At 40.3% G+C, this 17413-nt stretch overlaps 2 protein-coding genes across 5 annotated transcripts in view; both read right to left on the bottom strand.

The window, feature by feature from the left end:
• The window catches only part of LOC6505343 (43 kDa receptor-associated protein of the synapse), a 566987-nt gene that overhangs the window by 311509 nt on the left and 238065 nt on the right, over positions 1 to 17413 (bottom strand). For all 4 annotated transcript variants that reach the window (XM_032452150.2, XM_032452149.2, XM_032452151.2 and 1 more), the window contains 2 exons: positions 4632 to 5106; positions 4468 to 4566 (listed from right to left, as the gene is read on the bottom strand). In XM_032452150.2, the coding sequence (XP_032308041.1) occupies positions 4468 to 4566; positions 4632 to 5106 (574 nt within the window). The remainder of the gene's footprint in view (positions 1 to 4467; positions 4567 to 4631; positions 5107 to 17413) is intronic.
• On the bottom strand, positions 717 to 4417 carry LOC123257713. The gene has a single exon (XM_044717628.1). It carries the CDS (start codon positions 4087 to 4089, stop codon positions 2422 to 2424), a length of 1668 nt encoding a protein of 555 aa, XP_044573563.1. The 5' UTR covers positions 4090 to 4417; the 3' UTR covers positions 717 to 2421.

Consider the following 17413-nt stretch of genomic DNA (forward strand, 5'->3'; position numbering starts at 1 on the left):
AAACCTAAGAGCTTGCGCAGAAGCTCCACCAAAGCTCCCAAAGTGCATGCGATACAAATACCAATAAAGCGCATACGAAACTGGGAGACAAAACACAGAAGAATACACGCTGACAACAACAGCTGCAGCTAAGCATTTTATGATTATTTTAAATGCACTTTTTGGTGGCTGCTTGGCCCAACAATCCTCATGTGCATATTTATAATTTCTTTTACTAGTTAAAGACTTTAAAATGTACCTGTCACCTTCTAGAACTTTTACTATTTCAAAAGGCCCCCTAAATTTTGGACTTAGCTTGGTCTGGTGCCTTTCTTCGCTCTTTAGTAATACGAAATCTTTTTATTTTTGCCTTATTTCTATCAAATCGTTCTTAATCATAAGCTGCACTGGCAAATACATTCTTTGCAGCTTGCGCTCTTACGTTTGGCAAATCAATAACATTTTCTATATCACTAGGTGGAAGTAATCCCAATGGGCGTGCTACCTTTCCCAATAACATTTCTATAGGACATGCTTTCGTAATGCGATTGGTTGTACAATTGATTGCCAACTGCACCTCTCCCAACACATCCTGCCAAGACTGTGTTCCCGTTTCAACCGCCGTTAACATATTCTTCAACGTGCTCATAGTTCGCTGCACTTGGCCATTATCTCGACTTGCACCAGTGGCTATCAAATGCAATTTTATTTTTTGATCTGAAAAAAAATTGACTAAACTTTGCGCCTGTAAAACACCTTCCCTGGTCAGCTATTATTCGGTTTGGTACTCCAAACAATGAAACGGCAGATTGAACGGCCCTTATACAACTCTCACTGTCTAATTTAAGACTATGACTAAGATAGACATATTTGGTAAACGCGTCTATCTGAACAATAACATACTCCTTCTGATCACTCTTGCCACTTAATTTTCCTGTGATATCGATGTGGATAGTGTGCCAAGGAATAGTGACTTTTGGTATTGGTAATTCCGCCGGTATTTTTCATGAAGTGGATTTAGACATTTTGCAAGTGATGCAGTTGTCGACAAAATTTTTTAAGTATTTTGACATATTGTCAAACCAGTAGAAATCGTAAGTTTTATCTAATGTCTTTTCGAAACCTAAATGCATTATGGACTCATGCACTTGATTTATGACAGACCATCTGAAAGCTCGTGGCACCACTGGTAAGCAACGTATTCTCCCATTTCTTTGTATCTTTCGATGAAGAACTTCTGCCCTTAATTAATAGGTTTTCGCAATATCATCAGGCAGAGAAGAGTTTTTAAAATGTTTAACAATTTCGACTATGTCCACATCTCGACGTTGTTCAGCAATAAGCCAGTTGCTTGAAATTTCAGCTAAATTTACTCTTTTCTCTTCGACTATTTTTGAGGTTGTAGTAGACTTTTTTGAAAGGGGATTTCTCGATAAAAAGTCAACGTGTGCCATCCTTTTCCCTTCTCTATACTGAATATCGAATGTGAATTGCTGCAAATAACCCCACCAACGCTGTGCTTTGGGGGTTAAATCTCGTTTATTTCTCGCCGCCTTAAGCGAGTTGCAGTCAGTATAAACTACAAAGTTCCTGCCCAGCAAATAATGTCGAAATTGCTTAATGGCGTTCACGACAGCTAAGGTTTCCAACTCGAACGAGTGATATCTTGATTTTGTCGGTGAAGTAGTTTTGCTATACTATTCAATTACCTGGGGTTTGTTATTAATTTTGTGTAATAAAATTGCACCGTAGCCACTGCATCTGGCGTCTGTGTGCAATTCGATTGGATAATAAGGGTCAAAAATAACAAGGACTGGTTTGTCGGTAAGAGTGGCAATGACCTTTTTCCGTTTTTGTTCATGCTCTGTTTTCCAAATAAATTTGTTTTTATCCGCAGTTAAGAAATATAACGGTTTCATTAATTGTGAAAATCCCTTAATAAACTGTCGGAAATATGATGCTAGCCCAATGAATTGTCAAAGTGAAGTGATTGACTGTGGAGGCGAGCAGTCAACGCTACAACTTTCTGTGGGTTTGGACGAATCTCACCCGCACTTATATTGTAACCCAAATATTGAACCGATGTTTTCATGAATGAGCACTTTGTAAGATTGAATGAAAACCCAGCCTTTGTCAAAACATCTAGAACGATCTGTAATCTTTCTAGCGCCTCGCATTTTGTTGAGGCGGCTATCATGATATCATCCATATAGACGATGACAAAGGAATTTGCTAGATCCCCTAGCGCCTGTATTACTAATCGTTGAAAAACAGATGGTGCGTTTTTGAGCCCAAATGGCATGGACAGGAACTCGTATTGACCCCCCGGAGTCACAAACGCCGTGTACTCGATAGAATCTGAATGCAAAGGAATTTGGTAATATCCGCTGGCCATGTCTAGACATGTAAAGTAATTAACTCCCCCAAACCTATTGATTTGATCTATAAAGGGTATTTATCAGCGACCGTATTTGAATTTAGCTCCCTAAAGTCAACACAAAGTCTGTCCGTACCATTTTTTTTCTTCACTAACAATGTAGGGCTTGCATAAGGTTCATTAATTTTGTCCCTAACCAAATCTCGCTCGCATGGACTTAAACGATATGGCCTTCTCTGTACGGTTTTTGTTGGATAAATCAACCTAATTTTCATTTCGCCAATTCTGACTTTAGTACTTGGGATCCCAGTTATAAATGAATTTGAGTACTTTGCCAACAGTGAATGTTGTTTTATTTTATCTTGTCCCTCAAGCTCAGTATCAATATCGGCTGGCTCATTTCCGGTACATAAATTAACTACTTTGGTCTTTGAGATCCTAAATTGGTTTGATGAAATGACAATATCAAGACCCTGATTTAATATCTCACGGCCAATTACAATATCGTTCTGTATATCATCATCGCCTATAACGTGAAACAAAATTTCAATACAATAATCGTCAATTTTTACATTGCTTAATATTTGTACAGTAGTACATATTTCATTGCTGAAAATTGCTGAAAATTTGGTACTTAGCTTTTCTCTTATCAACGAGCATTCCGATCCCGAATCGAAGGTGATTTCAAAAATTTGGCCTCTATGGTTCAGGCATCCCTTTGGTACTGCAACACTGCACTGTTCCACTCGCTTTTCCCGATTGAATGCTTTGTTCCTATCAGCTTCCTTCTTTGTACATTGGGTGGATATGTGACCCAATTCTCCGCACTTGTAGCAAGTTAAATTTGATTTTCCACGGTGATGAACATCATGCCTGCCATGTTGGGTTTTATCATTCGCGAATTGATTCTGTTGTTTCCTGAATCTGCATTCAGCCATTTTATGGCCCACTTTTCCGCAGAAATGGCACTCTATCGGTGATTGTTTTTGCCGTTTAGAATAAGTTTCAGCCTGATGCTCCATAGCGCCGCTTTTCCTTTTAATAAAAGTGTATGCTTTTAGTTCGGACCGTAGATCGCCTCTGGTTCGAACATTTGATGTGAAACTTAAACGCTGCAATCGGTGATCGAAGCTTGCCAACAGCGCAAGGGTCACAGACACAGCAATCTCTTCGTTATCCATTTGGCGCCATTTCGTCGTTAGTTCGGTAACCATGCGACTTGCATGAACAGCCAGACTCTCGCCATCAGTCGGTCGATTTGATAGCATATTAAGAAACATAGCGGCTGGTGTTTCTATAGTGTTGAAGCGTTGTAGAAACAATTCTTTAAACTCAGGCCAAGTAATTTCAGCATAGCACACTTGCAAAAGCCATTGCGAAGCTCTTCCTTCTAAAGCCGAACTCAAGGCCATAACCACTGCACTGCTTCTCAATGTGTTTTCTTGTAAAATCACTTCCACCGTTGTGCACCACGATGATGCGTTGGCGCCTGGTTTGTCTGGGTTGAATTTGCGTAGTTGCACAGTTTTGTTCTGTCCTGCATCAGGTACAGTTGTTTTTATGGCTCTCACCAGTTCAATTAAATTTTTATTTTGTAACTCCATCAGGGCACGCCATGGGACATCTAGTGCTGAAGGCTGGTGGCCAGATCCCACTTCTGATGTCGAATCATGATCGTTGTTGTTGTTGTTGTTGTCTTCCATTGTGGCCCATCGAGTTTCAGCCTTGTACATACTTCCAGTTCTGGTACGCAACTGCCTGCGTCTAATTCTCTACCTACTGTGCATACTACCAATCCTCGATCGACACAACGCTGTCGCCTCGCTACAACGGTACTTTGTAAAGCGACAACATCCAAGCAACAGTCGCCTGCCAACGGTTGCCTGGCAACCACACACTCACAGCGCAAGAGGCTGATGCAATATTATCACTCTGGTGAAATACCCGAAAATGTGTATTGGCACACACACACACATACATTCGCAACCACGCAGTTTCAATGCGCCGACATATATATGTACCATGTACCATTTTTTTTAAAACCCTTAAACGCATTTTATCAAACTTATAATATTATATTTCAATATCATGATAGTTTTAACTTAACTTACATCAATTTCCATTTTTTTTCGGTAAATGTCTCCCATGACACGAATACTTCGTGTATATGTGGCCTGATCTCCAGACATAAGGGAAAGTTTGGTTGCCTCCTGAAATAAACACAAGTAAAACCGTTTTTATTGAAATCAATACACATCATAATAGGTAATTTTACCTTACAATAGTCCTGGGCATCACCAAGTTCACCTTGTTTTCTTAAAGATACAGCCATTCGCAACAAGGCTGCTCTATGATAGCACGAATTCAGATCACCTAGCTGTAGGGAACGCGATAGATCGTATGCCTTAGATGCATAAATGGCACTCTTTTCATTATCCTGAAGTCGTCCAAAAAGCTCAGATAGCGCTACGTATACTTGAAGTTCAAGTGATGGGTCGCCAATAGCCGTTGCAACTTTGAAAGCACCCTGCAGACCTTCTAACGCCCTAGAGAAGCCACCCATTTCAAGATAAACTCTAGCTACCGTCAAATGAACGAGACCACTCCGGCATTTTGTTCCGCATTCGTTATAAAGTGAGTGTCGAGCATAACTTAATGATCTTTCCAAACCTCCCAAACTGGCATGCGCTCGACTTAGGTTTAGGTATGTCTCAGCTCGCATATTGGCTGAATCCAACTCTTCTGAAATACTTAAAAAGAGAGAAACTATTTATATAATTGAAAAACTTTTTATTTTATCAAATCAACAAGAAGGGAAACTCATGCGGAGCCAAAGTGGATGTACCTGTGTAGTTGGGAAGCAACTTAAATTCTAAGATAATAGTTCAAATTCTGAGTTTTTACAATAATCGGTGAAAAAAATAAACCAAGAAATAATAACACCATTTTCAATTAAAAAACAAAATATACGACTTTTAAAAAATATTTTTTTTCATGTTTCTTGTTTCATATTTTTTTGTTATTTGTTTTAGTCCTCAACAGCTAACGCCCTATCAGACCACTATCCTGCACAGGTGCATCCTTGCTATGATTTCCAGAGGTGCATCTATGATGATTTCCACTTCTAGAATTCCAGATTAAGAAACTAGTTCGCGTAGAAACAGACAGACGGAGATCCACTCAAAAGGTAGTCTTGATCAAGAATATATCTACTTTATGGGGTCAGAGATGTCTCCTTCAATGCGTCGCACACTTTGGGCCAAAATTATATAACCCTCTGCAAGGACTTAGAGTTTCCTGCATAAAGTCTTTGAAAAGGCCCAACCAGGGCTCAAACTGCGCTCTGTGGCGGCTAAGCACACCCTTTGCTTTATGAACCATTGTGGATATATGGTTGGCAAATTTGAGCTTCAAATCTAATAGGACACACTGATCGTTAACCTGAGTTAATCGTTCTAAAGTGAGGGCTAGATGTTATTTGCTAAAAACCCATTTTGAAATTTATCTAAATTAGATTGAAGTCTAGATTAGGCACTAGTGAATCTGTATTGAAGACAAAGATTAACGTCATTAATAAACATAAGTACAAGTGAATAATCTTTAATAAACTATGTAAAAAGTAAGGGTCAAAGATGTTTTCCTCGGGGCACACCAGAAGTGACGCGGACCAAGCGCGAGTGATCTTTAAAAAGACACGTTGGGTTCTTCCGGATGCTGGCACGGAGATATTATTGAACTACATAGGTGTTGCAAATGTGGAGTGATAAGTTTTTCAAAAAGCTTTGGAATTGCTGAAAATTTAAAGATGCCTCTATAATTTTCAGCGTCGGACTTTTTCCCTTTTTTATGCAGAGGAATAATGTAAGATTCTTTCCACACAAGGGGAAAAATCGAAATCTCCAGCAGACAGAGTCTCGGCCCAGTTCTTCAGAACACAGCCTGGTACTCCATCGGGTCAGGCGAATACATGGGCTTGACCCTAAGAAGATCCGATAATACACCACATTGATCAATAGATGAGCTCAAAATAGATGGGATCAAAATATAAGGTTGGCTGATTGGATATTACACAGTGCAACAGTGATTCTGAACTTTAGAAGTGACATGGCAGGAATTGTTTATCTGGTCGACTATAACCCAAAACCATGTATGAAATATTTTTAACACCCTAAAAATCTTGATGTATTTTTAAAAACCCGTTTTCTGAACTTTTTTGCAGAAGCGAATTTAGAGTCTACAGAAATCAACACACCTCCTCCCCTTCGCAGTGTTTTATCAAGTCTAAAAGTGGTCGTTAAATGTGGCTTAAGATCTCGGGCTGTAACCAAGTTTTTATAAAGACTATAATGTGCGATGCAAAGGAAGAACTATCAGAATACCATTTGGGAAGTTTACTTCGTAATTCTCTAGTATTCTAACAGGTAAGTTTAGTGAAGAAATTAGTTTTGAAGCTGAGGAATATGTGGTTGTTGAGGAAAGTTGGTCAGTGGCTATAACATATGAGAATTTTACTCGTACAGGTTTAGTAATTTTTTTTTCTTCACCGTACTTGGCTAATGTTCTTGGTCAAAAACTGGCGGAACAAACTGTCTTAAACACACGTATTTTAAAAGATCACGTATGCCTGGTGTATGAATATAATGTATGAATGCTGCCTAAAAAGTTCGGCTGCGATCAGTCGCAGCAATATTCATTCATATCTATGCTCATATATCAGGCTGGTAGCAGCGGGAGCGCTAAGGTGCGTTCACCATTTCATTTGTGTGCTGACCATTGCCCTTCCCATAATTGGACATATATGTGCGATCATATATCCACTGGCTACTTGGCCGGGCATTATGTTTATGTAACAACAATGCAGTACGATATTGTTATGGCTACAGTGGATATTTATTATAATGATCCACGCATACTACATCTCCCTCCTTTTTAAAAATAACGTAATAAAATGAAGTTATTTTGAATGAACTTAATTGATTATGTATATGTTTAGTGGAAAGTGTAATTATTTTCTAATTGTATTTACAGTAAATGTTACTAGTGTATGTAAAATCTGTTTTTTATGATTTAAAATCTAGAATTTTAGAACACCTTATATATTTTTTCTATTATATTTATATATTATATATTATAAATTATATATATAATAATTATATATATATATATAATATATATATATATATATATATATATATATATATATATATATATATATATATATATATATATATATATATATACATATATATAATATATATATGTTAATAAAAAAAATTAAAAAATTGCAACAAAAAAATTTGTATTTATTTTTCTAATTATATTAAACAAATTTTTTTGTATTGTTTTTTGATGGATTGGTGACCACCATAAAATGTATGAATAAAATTTCATTAATCTATCTTTAAAAACTATTTGGTTTTTATTCGTTTCATTGGTTATGGTTATGAAATGGTTATGTTATCTCGATCTCCTATATTTTCTACCTTATAGAGTCCTACTTCATTTTTGAGTAAAACTTGATCTCCTACTTCTAATTTTAAATCATTGGATTTTTTGTCATAATTTTGTTTTTGTCTTTTCTTGTTTTTTTCAATCATCATTCTCGCTCATTTATACTCGTTTTCGAGTCTGAGTTTTAATTCTTTTGCATAGTTGTCTGTGTCATAAAATGGTTATTATACCCTTGCAGAGGGTATTATAATTTTGGTCAAAAGTGTGCAACGCAGTGAAGGAGACATCTCCGACCCTATAAAGTATATATATTCTTGATCAGGATCACCTCGTGAGTCGATATAACCATGTCCGTCTGTCAGTCTGTCTGTCTGTCCGTCTGTCTGCCTGCCTGTCTGCCCGTCTGTCTGTCGGTTTCTACGCAAACTAATCTCTCAGTTTTAGAGCTATCGAGTTGAAATTTTGCACACATCCTTCCTTTGCTTGCAGGTAGTACATAAGTCGGAACATGCCATTACTTTGGTGTTTTTTAAGTTAGAGGGTTGGTACTTCGTACAAATTCCTTTTTGGGCAAAGTAATCCGATTTGGCTACAGTTGGCTACATTTGGCTACAATTTCATTAGAATCGGCCGACTATATCCTATAGCTGCCATATAACTGATTGATCGGAAATGCCATAACTTTAGTGTTTTTTAAGTTAGAAAGATGGGACTTGGTACAGAATCCATTTTGGGAAAAAAAATCTGATTTGCCAAAATTTCATAGGGATCAGCCAACTATATCCAATATCCGACATATAACTGAACGATCGGAAATGGCACAGCTGCAAGGGTATATCAACTTCGGCTCCGCCCGAAGTTAGCTTTCCTTTCTTGTTTTATATTCATATATTCATTGCTATTGAACGTCATTTCCAACTTTAGGTTTTTTCACTACTTTAAAGGTTGTTTTATTAAAACAATATGTAAAGTGACCACAAAATTGCCTTAAGGATATACTTCGAGTTACACGAATACCAAACTATAGCCACGTATGCAAGAACACTGACCAACACCACAACACAGGACCAAACAAAACCCCAATCTCCAAATGCCACCACAACAACAGAAAAAACTACACACAAAAATCACACGAAAAACACCATAACCAAATCAACATCCCACGGAACCTCAACTTAAGCATCAAAAGAACACCTCCAAAATCACACTCAACAAAAAGATCTTGCTCTTGCGTCACCGAGATCATGGATACCGACAGTACAGACACCACACCAAAATCACCTTACTCATTAAAAATTACTAAGAACTTAACATTAAAAATATTCTCCAAAGATAAGTCAAACTCTCTTTCCACTAACTTCAAACCGTCCAAATCAAAAACTAAACCCTCAACCATAAACAAACACACCAATAAAAGCGACAGCGAATCCATATAAAATCCACCAACCTTATGCTAACTTAACCCGAACTTCACCGCAAAAAGGTACCTCAATATAATCCAATGGAATATAAAAGGTTATTCTAATAACTATAACCAACTCCTTATATTGATAAAGAACCACTCCCACCTTATCATCGCTCTCCAGGAATCACACATACAATACACCAATAACATACCCACCCCCGTAAACTACATTTTACTAGCTAATATAGCCATGAACAGATTTGGCGGCGTAGCACTACTAGTACATAAATCGATCACACATTCAATAGTCAACACTACAAACGATCTCGACACACTAGAAATACTTGTAAAATCGCAGCAAAACATACACATACAGACAGTTTACATCTCTCCGAGAAAAACTATCACAAGACAAATACTAGAAAACACATTGGATAGAAATCAAGTACCCTCATTAATAGTGGGGGACTTTAATGGTTGGCACCCAGCCTGGGGCTCCCCTACCTGTAACCCAATAGGTAAACTAATACAAAAATGTATCAACACATCCCAACTTATCCTCTTAAATGACAAATCACCAACACATTTTTCACCACACAACACATACACACACATTGACCTTTCCCTTTGCTCGGCGTCACTAGCCCCACACACCAATGAAAAATACTCGATGACCTTCATGGGAGCGACCACTTCCCAATAATCATCTCCCTTTTTCCACTAAATAAGGTAAATAAATTTAACAAACCCGTTTTTAAACTAAAAAATGCCTATTGGGACCAGTTCCTTGACCTCACACACAAATATGATTCCAAATTTGCCCCTCAAAGACATGTAAAATGTAAAAGCCACACAAATCAACAGAATCATTTTGCATAATGCGAACAGCTCTATCGCGCAAACCTCACCAAATACTAAGCCATATAAGGTTCTCTGGTGGAATACAAACTTAGCTCACTTACAAAGAGAAAAACAATAAGCTTAGAATACCCTTAACCGCAACATAAACCTTCAAAACATAACAGATTACAGACGCAAGAATGCCAAATATAGATTTGAAATAAAAAAAAGTAAAAACAAGAAAGGAAAGCTAACTTCGGGCGGAGCCGAAGTTGATATACCCTTGCAGTTGAGTCGCAGTCCGCTATGTGGCGCCACGCATCTTATATAATTAGATATATAGCGGATCGTATATAGTTGGCCGATCCTTATGAAATTTGGCATATCGAATTATTTTGCCAAAAGAGGAATCCATTGAAACTCCCATGCTTCTATCTTGAAAAACAACGAAGTTATAGCATTTCCGATCAATCAGTTATATGACAGCTATAGGATATAGTTGGCCGATCCTTATGAAATTCGACAAATCAGATTTTTGTTCCCAAATCTGTACCAAATCCCATCTTTCTAACTTAAAAAACAACAAAGTTATGCCAATTTCGATCGTTCTATGACAGCTATAGGATATAGTCGGCCGATCCTTATGAAATTTTGTACACACGTGGAAAGTCTCAACCCTCCAACTTAAAAAACACCAAAGTTATGGCATTTCCGATCAATCAGTTATATGGCAGCTATAGGATATAGTCGAACGATCCCGGCCGTTCCGACTTATATACTGCCTGCAAAGGAAAGAAGGGTGTGTGCAAAGTTTCAACTCGATAGCTTTAAAACTGAGAGACTAGTTTGCGTAGAAACAGACAGACGGACAGACGGACCGATGGACAGACGGACATGCTCATATCGACTCAGGAGGTGATCCTGATCAAGAATATATATACTTTATAGGGTCGGAGATGTCTCCTTCACTGCGTTGCGTAGGGCGTAGGACCCCACATATCTAACTCTCATCCCCTATATAACGGTATCCCCCCAAGGATCACCAATATTAGTAATATAGGCTATAATATTCTTAACAGCCTACAATAAACTTGCAAATACCATAGCTTTACATAAAATCATTAAATTTAACGCATACGCCGACGACTTTTTCCTCATAATAAATTGACAAGAAAACAGATATAAAAACCCGAAGAAACAGAAAAAAAATCATATTCCGGAGCATCCGTTTCCCTAGCAAATTGCAAACACCTACACATGTGCAAAAAACTGAACTTGTACTATAACCTCTACCAACATACACATACCCACCGTCACCTCGCTTAAAATCCTAGGACTAACAATTTACAATATTACCAAAACCACCAAAAACTAAATATACATAATAAAATGCTTATCCAGCCATAAATTTAATTGCAATACCCAAACATTCCTTCACGTTGCTAAAGCAACGGTCATCAGGAACAAACTGGAATACGGTTTGTTCCTTACGAACCAATAATCTTACAATAGAGCTAAAACGAGACCTACAAACAGCCAAACTTAGCAAGAACTTAATTTTTGCCATAGACACACCCATACACAATTTTGTTAAACACCGAAAAATCAGAAAAAACATAACCACTATATCACTAAACTTACCACACCAACCAAAAAAACTACAAAAATTCAGTCCACCCTGGGGGATCCCCAATCTCATAGATACAACATTCAGAATCCATAAGAAACAAGCAACATCCCTAAACACATATCGAAAAATATACGAACATACCAAAGACAGACATAAATCATACAAGTTCATATTCACAGACGGATCAATAAATTGCACAATAATTTGAAATATGTTTGGTTTAATTTTTTATTGAAATATGTTTCCAGTTTATTTGATTGGAAAATGTTTGGAATTTATTTGGTTGGAGCAGCAATGGTGCCGCTCCAACGATCGAAGTGTCTCTGTTCTTTTACAATATTCTTAAAGTCTAATTAAGGCTAAGTCTCGTAGCTGCGCTGCTCGCAGGCGGCGGCAGAGAGATGGTTATGTACCTATATACTTATGTATAAAGGAATGTACTTATATATATTGCTATGCGCTCTCAAGTGGAGGCGCAAGGGGGTATGCATATGCTGTCCGTTCGTTACAATTATGCCGACGCTAGCACTTCCTGAGTGCGGGCTAAGCCATAGCGCTCGGTTCATATTTCGGCCACTTAGGGTTTATGACCGGGACTTTGAAATATGTAAACACTGCAACAAAGTGTTACAGTGGGTACCCTTTAAGTACTTTTGTTACAGTGGGTATTCAATATATGTGCATACTACAAACTTACGCGGTCACAAAAGAAAATAACATTATAAAATATGGTATGCTCTCCCCATACTCATCAGTACTCTCCGCCGAAATAATAGCCATCCAAGAAGCAATTGATCAAGTCAAAAGTTTTATGGGTAAATTTATGATTTTCTCGGACTCCCTCTCAGCAATTGACTCCATGCAAACACTAAAAATAACAACTTTTACTCAAACAAAATCAGATCATCTGATCTGATCATCATCATCATCTCAAAACCTCCATCACAGTAAGGTGGCTTCCGCCGCCCTCCTGCTCCATCTTGCAGAGAGTGGAGCTGACGTGGCCCTCATCCAAGAACCCTGGATCCACGGAGACAGGATTCTCGGTTTGGGGGCGTCGGACTTCAGGCTGTACACAGCCGATGTAACAGGTAAAAAGCGAGTATGCATACTCGCAAAGAAAAGCCTTAATACCTTCTTGCTACCAAATTTCAGCAATGAAGATCACGTAGCCGCATCGATAGAGGGCCCAGGCGGCCATCTAAGAATATGCTCGGCATATATGGGTCATGACCACTTAGGACCTCCACCGCACTCGCTACTCAGGCGGCTTGTGGAAGACAGCGAAAGGAAGGAAATCGACCTAATATTAGGATGCGATGCCAACGCTCATCACAATCAGTGGGGAAGCACTGACACAAACGAGAGGGGTGAGTCAATCTTCGATTTTATCCTCAGCTCTAAGCTTCTAGTTGGTATCAAAGGTTCAGAACCCACTTTCGTCGTCAAGAACAGATGGGAGGTCCTTGATGTCACATTATTCTCGCACGCCCTGGCTGATGGCATCACCAGCTGGAGAGTCCTTGACAAACACTCATTTTCAGACCATCGCTATATTGAGGTAGCGGTAAATTTTGAAAACGTCACCAAGCAAGCAGTTCGAAACCCTAGGGAGGCAAACTGGGAGCTCTATAAAAAGATACTGGATAGATCCCTAGGTGAACCACCTTCAGAGACTATCGAGACTTACGAGGGGCTCAACGCCATGGTAGGAAAGCTTACTGCGACGAGCGCAAAAGCTTACCACAAGGCCTGCCCCAAGAAAAGAGTAGGTAGCAACAGATCGAAGAAGCCTCCGTGGTGGACCTCGTCGTTAGCCCCCTACAAAAGAAATGCTCGTAGGGCCTTCAACCAAGCGCACCGTACCAACACAGACGAGGCGTGGGAAGCCTACAAAGCTGAACTTAGGCAATATAACAAAGAATTGCGCAAGGCAAAGAGGGTTGCCTGGGCCAATTTCTGCACCAACATCCAGGAGACATCAGAGGCCGCCCGCCTAAGAAAGATTCTCTCTACTACAGCCCCCATCGCAGGCTACATTAAGAACACGGAGGGGCGCTGGACAACCTCAAGCCAGGAATCCCTGGAGACCCTTATCAACGCACACTTCCCGGGTTGCTCATCGGAAGGAACAACCCAGGTGATGCGTAGCCAGGGTCACCAGGGCCCACTCAACTACGTACTTAGTGACAGAAATCTTAAATGGGCAATAGAAAGCTTTAAACCCTTCAAATCTGCGGGCCCAGACGGTATTATACCGGCTCAGTTATCCAGAGCCGGTATTAACCTAAGGAAATGGATTCAGAAAATACAGTACAGTCTTCACTACTGGAATGGTACAAAAGGCGTGGCTATGCACGAAGGTTGTATTCATACCCAAGGCGGGCAAACCATCCCACTGCACCCCTAAGGACTTCAGACCTATAAGTCTTTCATCCTTCCTCCTTAAGACTATGGAAAGACTCTTGAGTCTCCATCTCCAACTAACCATTAACCCAAGGGACATCTCATGCTCTCAGCATGCTTACAAAAGGGGCCGATCAACAGAAACAGCCCTCCACGAAATCACTATGATCGCCTTTGAACTTTAAGGAATACGCACTTGTTGCATTTCTAGACATAGAAGGGGCCTTCAACAACATCTTGCCGTGCTCAATAATTGATGCACTGACGGGACTTGGAATAGACGACCGATCAATTGACCTAATACGGCAGATCCTGGTCAACAGGAGTGTCGAGGCTACTCTTGGAGGTTCGACTATTTGAAGATACGTCAAGAGAGGCACCCCGCAAGGAGGTTTACTCTCACCACTACTCTGGAACGTGTCGGTTAACAGCCTACTGCGATCCTTAGAGGGTGGCGGCTGTAAGATCATTGCGTACGCGGACGATATTGCTATTGCCTTCGTAGGGAAATTCCCACAAACGTTATGCGACCTAATGACAGGGAAGATCGAAGTTCTGTCTGCCTGGGCGCAAAGGAACGGGCTGGGAGTCAATCCGTTAAAGACAGAGCTCGTGCTGTTTACCAGGAAGTACAAAATACCAAATCCAATCTAGTTCTTAGTGGTAGTGCGAAGTACCTAGGCATCACATTAGGCAGGAAACTGGACTGGAAGCTGAACACCCCAGATAGGACTAAGAAAGCGGCAAAAGCACTCTATACCTGCCGCAAGGCGATAGGCCTGAAATGGGGAATGTCCCCCAAGATAGTCAGATGGTTATACACAGCGATCATCAGACCAATCTTATTTTATGGATTTGTGGTCTGGTGGCCTGCCCTGGACAACTCCTTATGCAGGGATAGCTTCAGGAAGACGCAGCGCATGGCGGAAGTCTGTATAACAGGCAGTCTACGCACTACGCCTAGCGATTCCCTAGATCTCATCCTTGACTTACTACCGGTAGAACTGATGGGGGTAAAGATAGCCACTCTGGCGGCAATAAGACTGCGAGAGGCGAATCTATGGAGCAAGAATAGTTTTGGTCACCAGACTGGACCTGCACCATTTCATGCCTGAGGGGGGTACGGATTACTGCGTACCTGCGACCAACCCACCACTAATTACAAAATAATCATCCCCTCGAGGGAGGAATGGGATGCCCGGACACCGAGACCGGAGGGCTCCCTTCATATCTACACAGATGGATCAAAACTCAACGGCCAGGTGGGAGGCGACTACTTTTGTGGGCATTTAAGCCTAAAGGAGTCCTTTAGACTCCCTGACCACTGCAGTGTTTTCCAGGCTGAACTAGTAGCCATTGGGGAAGCACTGGAATCCCCAGCACTAAGGGGCAATCGGGGTACAATATGCATCTTCTCTGATAGTCAGGCAGCGCTCAAGGCACTTGACGAATTCTCGTTCAACTCCAGGACAGTCAATGACTGTCGCAGATCTCTCAACGAGATGGCTGAATAGCATGACATCTACCTCATTTGGGTTCCCAAGGATCACGAGGGAAACTGCGCTGCAGACGAACTAGCTAAGGCAGGGACTACCTACGCTCTCCTACCGGAGAAAGAATTAGTAGGCATACCCTTGGCTACTTGCAGGCTAAAGTGCAGGGAGTTTTTTGACCTGGCAGCCAATAGGAAATGGAGAAACCGCCAGACCTGTTGAACCTCACGTCTGATCTGGCCGACACATTCTCAGAAAAGATCAGCGAGACTTATTGCTCTCACCAGACCAGACTGCAGCCTAGCGATTGGGGCAATAACTGGGCACTGGCTGATAGGTGAACACGCGGCCAGGCTTGCAGTCCCCCACAATGATTATTGCAGGAGCTTCAGGGTTGAAGAGGAGGTGGGGGAGTAACACTTAGGTGAAACCCTTGCCCCAGCGGTAACACAAGGAGCCCTAGTGGCTCTAGTGGAAGCGGGGGGGTCTTCTATGACCCCCTAGCATCACCGCCATAACCTAACCTAGCCTAACCGTTGGCGTTTCTACAAATGATATATTTACATATGTTACCGAGTAGGGTTGACGACCGAATTAGAATAATGAGCGCGGCTCAACGCTTGATGCTGCGGAGCGAGCGAGAGATCCCGCGAGAGAGCGAGATAAACGCTAGTGCATGACGGCAGATGCAGGTGGCCGATCGAATGCACGAGAGCGGGCAACGAGAATAGAGCGGGAGACGCGAACATAAATGTAAAAGAAAGTGACCTCACGAATTCAATAAATTATTGCCGGCCAAACTTCTTTCCGGCGTCTGCTTGACCCGACAGGACGGATAAGCAATCTTATTACAAAGAACATTGGCTGATAATGAGTAAGTTCTTAAGTTGTTAAGCAAGTCTTCAAGACGTTATGTTAGTGGCATCTAATATGTTGAGCCTCCCAAAATATATTGTTCCGACGAAGCGATCCGTTCACTGAGTCATGAATTTATATTCTTGCAGAGGGTAAGCAAATTTTTGTCAAAAGTTTGCAACGCAGTGAAGGAGATATCTTCAACCCCACATAGTATATTATGTTTTTGTTCAGTATCTCCGCATATAAGTCGGAACGGCCGGGATCGGTCGATTATAACTTTGGTGATTTTTAGATTAGGAGACTTTCTATATATCCTGTGACTTTCTATATTTGCTTTTTTTTTATCAATTGATATCAATTAAAAATTTTCATAAGTATCGGCCGATTATATAGTTGGGACATGACCCAACTTTGGTGTGTCTGAAGAAAAAAGGTTTCTAAAAAAAAATGGTACTATATGAAATTGTGTTTTTAATTGGTTCGTATCTTTTGTCTGAACTTGATTGGTGACTTATTTTATTTTTAATATTATCAAAGCTTCTAAGGATTCTATTGCGTAGTAATTCACAACGCGTAAGCGGCACTGCCGCATAACGTACGTCAAAACTCGCGGGGATGGATCCGAGATAGTAAGAGTAGTAAGTAACACGAGAAAGACTGTTGCAAAGATGAAAGATGCAAGATAAAAATAAAAGGTTTACCAAGAAATAAAGGTAACTTATAAGAAGCGAATGGTTATCAGATTCAAATGCTTTACTGACAAAAGATGGCGCTTCATGAAGCCCTGCTGACACGGTATTAATGAACTGATATTAATGAACTACATACATAGGTGTTGCAATTGTGGGGTGATTAATTTTTCAAAAAGCTTTTAAATTTCCTTCCACATTTCCCCTTATGTTATGAAAGAAGTCTCAAGCGATAGATTAAAGAATTTGAAGAGCGGCTTGCACACTGCCTCGGTGCAGTTCTTT

This window comes from Drosophila ananassae (genome assembly GCF_017639315.1).
Source record: "Drosophila ananassae strain 14024-0371.13 chromosome 4 unlocalized genomic scaffold, ASM1763931v2 tig00000054, whole genome shotgun sequence".
In the NCBI taxonomy this organism is placed as follows: domain Eukaryota; kingdom Metazoa; phylum Arthropoda; class Insecta; order Diptera; family Drosophilidae; genus Drosophila; species Drosophila ananassae.

Bases quoted from the DNA above. Each gene is read 5' to 3' on its own strand.
- LOC123257713 (XM_044717628.1), bottom strand. From the start codon at position 4,089: ATGTACAAGGCTGAAACTCGATGGGCCACAATGGAAGACAACAACAAC.